The sequence below is a fragment of the Microtus ochrogaster genome, chromosome 16 (assembly GCF_000317375.1).
Source record: "Microtus ochrogaster isolate Prairie Vole_2 chromosome 16, MicOch1.0, whole genome shotgun sequence".
NCBI classification, from domain to species: domain Eukaryota; kingdom Metazoa; phylum Chordata; class Mammalia; order Rodentia; family Cricetidae; genus Microtus; species Microtus ochrogaster.
In genome coordinates, this window is record NC_022018.1 from 2,142,513 (window position 1) to 2,151,153 (window position 8,641).

The 8,641-nt window shown below is 41.6% G+C and overlaps 1 protein-coding gene across 1 annotated transcript in view; it reads left to right on the plus strand.

The window, feature by feature from the left end:
- Positions 1-2,448: 2,448 nt before the first annotated feature.
- The window catches only part of Stam (signal transducing adaptor molecule), a 62,307-nt gene continuing 56,114 nt past the window's right edge, over positions 2,449-8,641 (plus strand). Inside the window, exon 1 of the mRNA XM_005354637.2 lies at positions 2,449-2,657. Within this exon, the coding sequence (XP_005354694.1) occupies positions 2,618-2,657 (40 nt within the window). The 5' untranslated portion in view covers positions 2,449-2,617. The remainder of the gene's footprint in view (positions 2,658-8,641) is intronic.

Below are 8,641 nucleotides of genomic sequence, written 5' to 3' on the forward strand. Positions count from 1 at the left end.
ATTGATGATTAAAGCTTTGAGTAGTGGCTTTTTGTTAGCAACACGACAATTCAGTTTCATTTCTGGAGCATAAGGAATGCCCAAATATATTTTCATAACCATCTGGCTCTGAAACAGAGCAGTTCTGATAAGGTACCTAAGGCGTAGTCCCGTCATTGTTAGTGGATAAGCTGACACCTAATTCTGTCAGCCCAGTGACAAGAGCAGATCTACTAACAGCCAATGCTCTGCTTCCCATACAATAGTAGAAAGACTTTTCACTTGTCATAATGACACACAAACATCTGATAATATGCCTTTCAAAATGTTAAAAGAATGGTGGCTTTAACACATGAAATTCGTTATATTGTATTTTAACACCTGCCCATCCTCTTTGAAAGAAAAAAAATAAAATTCATAAACAACACCAAAAATCCAGGGTGGTATTGTCCAGAAATAACCATGTCATTCATATTTTTGTTCAGGCTGTTAAAAATTGCCAGAATTTCTTTCACATGTATTTGTAGACGTTTTTTCAGTGCTAAGGACTGAACTCAGGATCTCCTGCATTCTAGATAAGCTGCATCAATGAGTCACATCCTGAGCCATTCTTTACAATCTTTTACAATTTTATGTACTCAGATGTCTGTCTATGTAAGTACAGATCTTTAGTGTTACTTTCAATGGCTAAATAGATTTTGTATCACGGACACTCCGATTTATTTGAGCAATACAATCCTAACTATTGATTGCACTAGAGTGCTTACCATATGCCAGACAATGTTAGAGCGGATTTACTTCCATTAATTTTATCAATCCTCGATAGTTTCTTATAAATGAAGAAACAGGCCGGGCGGTGGTGGCGCACGCCTTTAATCCCAGCACTCGGGAGGCAGAGGCAGGCAGATCTCTGAGTTCGAGGCCAGCCTGGTCTACAGAGCTAGTTCCAGGACAGGCTTCAAAGCCACAGAGAAACCCTGTCTCGAAAAACCAAAACAAAAAAAATGAAGAAACAAACCTAAGAGATGACTTTGTTCAATCTCTTCAATGTCAGACATTTTAGTGGTTATTAGTGCTTTGGTATTATAAACAATGCTGTCATTAATATCTTGGTTCATGTTTTTTTTAAAGAATGTCTTTAAGTTCTAAACATCAGAATTGTTGGGACCAAAGCATATTTTCCAAAGCTCCTTATATACCTCCCGTTGCTTCTCTTAGGAATACTGTTAATTTGTACCTCACCCAGCAACTTTACAATCCTCACTCCTTGGATTCTTTTATCTTTGGTTGGTTTGTTTGTTTGGGACAGGGTTTCTCTGTGTAGCTGTGACTGTCCTGGAACATGCTCAATACCTCAAACTTAGAGATCTTCTGCCTCTGCCTCTTTAGTGGAGTGCACCACCACTGCTTGGGGGATTCTTTTCTCTTTAAAGGACTGAAAACACTAACCACTACTTCAATTTGTTCGTCTCTTTTCAAAATTGTACTTCATTTTAAATTGAGTTTTGTAAGCAAGCATTTTTCTTGTATTGTCATGCCAATCCTGTTGTTGACATGTAACTGTTTATAAGCTACATTTATATATTCTTATTTGGACATACTTTACATAATTTCCCTGTATGTGCAAGACGAGCTCTCTAATTTTATGTAATATTTCCAAGAGATGATCCTTAATATTTCCACATGATTTAGAGGGTAGTGTGTGTGTGTGTGATACACATGTACGAACTAGAGCACCAAATCAATATTTCAAGTTGCCAAGAACCAACGTCTGGTTCCATTTTTCATTTTGTTTTTTCCTGCTGTTGGGTGTGTGTGGTTATCTCGGGCTGCGAAGGACTAATCTTCCAGTCACTGCAGCGGCTAGTGACAGCACGTTTAGTCAGTCGGTGCCGACACCCAGAAGCTTTCCTCTGATGTCAGGCTGGGGAAGGAGCCAGCGTGAGTTGCCTCAGCCTCTCTGGAGGCTGCGCGCCTTGACACTCCCCTCCACGGGATTCCAGCCAGTTCCACCAGCTCACATGACTCCATCCCAGCAACTTCCAAGTCCCCTAACGCTGAATATTTTACTCGGATAGCCCGAAGGACCGTCTGACCTTCTAGAGGGATTACTACACGACAACAACCCACCAAAATGAACTCACGGAGTTAAACCAGGGCTGCGCTAGACCCAAAGCGAACCCTCTTTTCTTTCTCAGTCTCAGATACACTCCAGAGGTGCTTAGTCGGCCTCGGCGCGCCTGAAGGACCTCGTCCTCCCGAGACGCCCGAGCAATGGAAAAGCCCACAACATAGCCGCTAATCCCACGAACCTGTGGGAGGTCAGCAGAGGAAGCAGTAGAAAAGGCTCCTCGCGTGGGTCTCGGGGGAAAGGCAGGGTTCTTGTCCCAGCTGGAGCAGGCAGCGCTCAGGTCGCCTGGATTCCCGACACGCCCCGCGCGGGGGCCTGCGCCGCTTCTCCGCCGTTGCCGCCGCCGCCTCTGTTGCTGGGGTGGGAGAGAGGAGGGGCCGAGGAGGACCCTGGACCGCCCGTCCCCCGTGGCTGTGTTTGTACCTGAGCGGTCTCTTTTCTCCGTAGTGCGCTGACGGCCGCGGTGTCGAGGGGCAGTCCCTGGGGACACCTCGGCACGCAGCGGACATGCCTCTCTTTGCCACCAATCCCTTCGACCAGGATGTTGGTAAGTGTTTTCCCCGTCGTCCGTCCGTTCCCCGCCAGGCTGCGAGCCCACGCCGCCCACCCCCCGCGTTCCTCCCTCCCGGGCTGCAAGGCCGAGGGGCCCACGTTCTTCTCTCCGGAGCCGGGAGAGGGTTGAGGACTTGGCTCTTCCTCTTGGAAAGAAATGGGGCAGAGAACCTCCCTAGTGGGCCTCGACACGGGACTCGGGGGGCTTCGAAGAAATTGTTTAAGGGATTTGGGGTAGAGGGTTGCGTCGGGAGGAGCAGCCGATGAAGCCATCTGCCGCTGGGACTCGGCTTCTGGAGAAGAGCGAAGGGCTGGGGCGTATCTTGGCTTGAGCAGATTGCTTAGAAGCCCTATCGCCAAAGTATTTGCCTGGCCCAATGGAAAGCTCCGGGAACTGGCAAAATGCTTCAGGTCAGGTTACTTAGGGTTATTTATTTATTTATTTATTTATTTATTTATTTATTTTTATTGTTCTTTTAATCGCTCTTATAACGGTCCCTGGAGGAGAGAGGCCTGGATATGGGTAGATTGAAATATTGAGAGAGACAAAGATGGACCACTTGGCAACAACTGAAACGCCTTTGGGATGCCTTCCTCAGACTGGGCCTCTGCCGTGGGGAAATGTGGAAGACGACTTTGCATCTAGGAAGGGTCTGAAATGTTGAATATTTTGTTTTCTGAATTATTGGTATTAGGTATCTATCATATCAGTTTAGCAGACTGCCTCTTTTTGGCCTGAAGGTCATAGTGGAATTTGAATTTCTTGAAAGAGAATTTTGGGGTGACTTGAATTCACGTAGAACTACGCTGGCAACAGTGTAGAAGGCAAACCCAACACCATCGCCAGTCCCACAAGACTATTTTAGCCATCACTATAGTAAAAGAATGTAAGGATAACTTGTGAGAGTTGCTTTATGCATTATGTTTTTTGAGAGGTGAATTTTAAATTTTGCACTTTGAACTCTTTATAGCATCTCACTGGAAATCATATTACTGCCACTTCCTGCTTGGTCCATAGTGATTTAAATGAATGTCCCGAATCTGAGCAGTGGATGGAACGTTAGAAATCATCGATAATGCTAAATAAGTAATGAATTGGAAAATTGTGTTTGCTAAGTGCTTAGCACCCGTTCTTACAGAACACAGTGTTCACCGACTTAAGACACTGAACTATGAAGACCATCGCATGGCTGCTCGTTGGCCTGCTTACAACGTACTACATCAGTGTTCGGGACAAATGCTTATAATGAAACATACTTGGTGCTTCTGTTCCCAGCACTTACATATCTAGTATTTATTTGTTTTTTTGTTTTTCGAGACAGGTTTCTTCCAGGGACTGGGAGGTCTGCGCCACCATGCCTAGCCTAATGGACCTAGTTGTAATGGCATCTTGCTTCCTGCTAATCAGTCACATTTATATTCTCCTGGCTTGTTTGTTTTCGTGGTGTTAGGAATGGAACCCAGGGCCTAATATGTGTTTCTTCTCATTTTTTCGAAACTACATTTGCACTGGATTCGGATAGATTTCTTAACGCTAAACCTCTTCTTGCTTCCCATGCCACCCGTTTCAAAGACAAGCCCTTTCTTGCCTTTATGCTTTTGTTTCTATTATTTAATCTGTCTTTCTGCATATATGTCTCGTGCTTTAAAGCCAGCTTAGAATATGACTTGTTCTACCTAAGTTATCTGAGTCCTGCAACATGGAGTTTCTCATAGCAAAATTATTGACATTTTGAAACAGATAAAAATTCTTAAGTGGGCTTATGTTCTATACAGTGAAGAGTGTTGGCTTCTTAATGTCTCTTGGGGTGTTTACTTTGTGTTTCAGAACTACTGTGATGTTCACCTTTCCCAAACTCCTACAATTTTCAACCTTTTTGTCTTTCCTAAATTAAGCATTAGGCCATTGTGTTCTTTATTTTGCTCCTTGTTTGATGGCTGCTACATAATCAGCTTTGAATAAATTCTTGTTGAGTTGAAACTGTGTTAAACCTGCTAGACATGGATGTTTAAAAAATTCAGTTTGAATTATAAAGATAATTTATACCATGAAGTTCCCTACTGATTTGTATTTACCAATTCCAAAAGTCAAATTCTTCATCTTTTTTTTTTTTAAATTAAAGTCTTAAATTTTTCTTCTGTGCTTTATCCATAGGTTTCTAGGTTACCAAACTTTTTCTAGTTTTCTGCTTAGCTTTGTGTGTGTGTGTGTGTGTGTGTGTGTGTGTGTGTGTGTGTGCGCGCGCGCGCTCGCATGTGCGTATTTTCCCCCATATCCAATGTTAAGCAACCTGGACTCAGTATAAAACCTCTGCTCCATTGACACTTTGTTCTCTTAGAGCCTTAGGAGGCTTAGTGTTAAGTAGAATTTGGAGTGATTTGCTTCAATTCAAGTTTCAGGTTAGCTGTTTAGCAGCAGTGTGTGCCTTTGAGGTAGTTGGTTAGATATTCTGTACCTTTGTTTCCTTGCCTTTAAATAAGGAGTATAAGAATTAAAATGTTTCTTAGCTTATAGGGTTGGTAGAACTAAGTCAGTGTTTTAAAAGCACATAGAAAAGTCTCTGTTTTATTGTAATTTGTGAAGTAAGATTTTAAAACAAAAAAAAAAAAGGTTACTCTTTTAGCTTTAAACACTTCATGTAGTCCAGTGACTCACAAGTTTAAATAGTCTTGCTATGTATTGGAGATTTGGGTATCCATCTACTCGATATTTCCAGTGGATTTTGATAGGAGTCTAAAAACAAGCATGTCAGAAACCTGTTTCCCTCTAGCTTCTCATTCTGGCATCCTAGCCCATCTCAGTGGATTGAGTCATTGATATTTCCTGTTAGTCAGTTCTGATGTCTCAGAGTCATCCTTGATTCTTTCCCACTCCATTCTGTCAGTAAGGTCTTTTGGTTCTACTTAACGTCTATCCAGAATCTTGTGACCTCAGTATTGCCATACTCAACCATCTCAGCCGCCATAGGCAGAGACTGTGTCTGGGACTCTGGGGTAGGGTTTCTCGTTACTCTTTTGTTCCTCCAATAAGGTCTCATTTATAAAAGTCATTAGTCTTTGAAAAGTACTGGATAAGGTCACCCACAGAGAGTTCAGAAATCTCTGTTCATTTTCTATTTATCCACATAGAGGAAGAGATGATTGTGATCCTTGGACTGACTGTCATGTCAGGCTTCTTGGATCTGAACATTCTAAGCATTCCTTCCTCTGTAGCTTCATAGGTCATTTTCTTTGCTTATGTTATTTAAAGTTGTGATGTCCATCACATCATTTTGGGGCTCTATTCAGAATTCATGTTCCGAGAGGGGCTTTCCTCATTGTCTTCTCTTAAAGAATCTGTCATTTTCTACTCCCTGCTGTTTGTTCATTTACTTGATAAGTTCATCAATTGATAGTCTTGTGTGGAATAACTTCTTAAAGATGAGAACTTTTCATTCTTGTTCCTGGTACCTTTGGGGCAATTCCTGGAACATACTAAACACACAATTTATCTAGTAATGAATTACTGATAATTTTCTAGATTGTTAGTTTGGTATTCCATTACCACTGAAAAATCAGTCTATTAGAAAACTGAGGCTACCTTTCCGTGTTGTTCTTTTCTTTCCTTGATTGGTTTATAATGCTCCATTTATTTTGACTATTAAAATACAAAAGTGCTGGCCTCTTCCCTCCCTTCAGTGCTGGAGATCTAACCAAGGCCTTGCAAGTATCAGGGAAGATGGTTCTTCTTACCTATACCTTGCAGTTCCTGGTCTTGTTATCTTGAGATGGGGTTCTCACTGTATCCCAGGTTTGCCTGGAACTTGAGATGCTCCTACCTCTGCCTCCTAAGTCCTGAGGTGACAGGTGTGCAACAGTAAGCCTAGTGCTGTAAGAAATGTCTTTGAATCATTCGTTTGTCTCTGCTAAATGCTGCTTTTGATTTTTATAATAATTTAGTAGTCGGTGGCCCACTCCTTTAATTCCAGCTCTCAGGAGGCAGAGGCAGGTGGATCTCTTTTGGTTAGAGGACAGCCTGATCTACTTAGTGAGCTCCAGGCCAGCCAAAGGTATATAACAAGACCTTGTCTAAATAAAAATAAATAAGTTAATTTTTTTAAAAAAATCATTTTTAATCAAACTCTTTTTGACCAGTCCATATTCTGCATATTGTTAATCAGCTATGCTTACTTTTTTTTAGCATTTCGCTTAATCCAGTCAGCATCATGAGTCACAGATTAATTTTTGTCCTAAACCAGTGGTTCTCAACCTTCCTAACATGACCCTTTAACACAGTTAGTTCTGCATATTGTAGTGGCCGCAGGCATAAAATTGCTCATATTACTACTTTATCACTATAATTTTGCTACTACTTTGATTATAATGTAATATGTTATGAACATGTTAATGAATCATAACGTAATATTTTTTGGAGAGAGGTTTAGCAACAAGGTCATGACCCACGGGTTGAGAACTACTGTCGTAAAGTGCAGAGATCTTGGCTTTTGCGAAAATATTGCACATTTAGCTTATGAAATGTAAAGTCATAGTTATGATAGTAGACAGTTTGCTAAATTAATATTGCTGAATGGGAGAATTTTGTATTGGACCAAATCAAGCCCCTTTGAATTTACTTTTCAGTATTGTAAGTAGTTATGAAAATATCTCACTCATAGGATTGCTATCAGGGTTATTTGTGAAAATACTTGATAGTCTGATTCTTTACTGGTGTTGAATATGCTTCATATACCTCAAATTCAGTATGTTCAAAACTATAATGAAGCTTTTTTCAATTAACATTTTTCCCTTTTTTTTTTTTATGACTGGACATCAGTTGTTTACATTGTTACACAGGCCAGTAACCTATGTGACATTTTGACTTCTATGATTATAATTCTCTCCATTCCTAAGAATGGTTGTTAGAGGAAATTATCCTGTCTTACTTATTTCTTTGCTTTCTCAAATGTTCAACAGTCGTTTTAGAAAATCTCAGTAACTGTTAAGAAGATTTAAAATGCAGTTGAGGTTTATCCTTTTGAGTACTGTTAGAAAATCCTTTCCTCCTTTTTATGACTGTTGTCTTAGTTGGTGTTCTGTTGCTGCGAAGAGACACTATGATCACAGCAACCCTTAAAAGAAGGCATTTAATTGGAAATGGCTTACAGTTCAGAGGTTTAGTTCATTATCATCATGACAGGAAGCATGGCAGCATTCAGGCAGACATGGTGCTGGAGAAGGAGTCCAGAGTTCTACATTTGGATCAGCAGGCAGAGCCCGCCCCCAATGACATACTTCTTCCAACAAGGCCACATCTCCTAATAGTGCCACTCTCTATGAGCCTATGGGGGCCCATCTCCATTCAAACCACCACAACTGTAGAAATAATCTAAAGATAAAATGAGATCATAAGCTTTGAATTCTTTAGAAATATGTCTGGTGCATGTGGGTGTGCATGCATGGGAGGGAGGGAGAGAGATGTGTTGTAATAGGAGCTGCAGCAGCGGAACTGGCTCCCGCCACTGGCTAGCTTTACCCGAAATAACAGCACACAAATTATATTCTTTTAAACACTGCCTGGCCCATTAGTTTCAGCCTCTTAACCCATTTCTAATAATCTGTGTAGCACCACGAGGTACGCTTACCAGGAAAGATTCAGCATGTCTGACCTGGTGGCTGGCTGCATTGTGTCTGCCCTGGAGAGAGCTGCAGGGCGTCTGAGCTCACTTCCTCTTCCTCCCAGCATTCTGTTCTGTTTACTCCGTCTATTTTAACCTGTCAGGGTCAAGGCAGTTTTTTTTTTTTTTTAACCAATGACCTTCCTCCATCAGAGATGTCCACCCCCACCCCCCATGCTCTGGTTTTATCTTAGAAATTAATAGTTTTTTTACTTCATTTACTGTTTATAAAACCATGTTGAGGCCGGGCGATGGTGGCGCACGCCTTTAATCCCAGCACTCGGGAGGCAGAGGCAGGCGGATCTCTGTGAGTTCGAGACCAGCC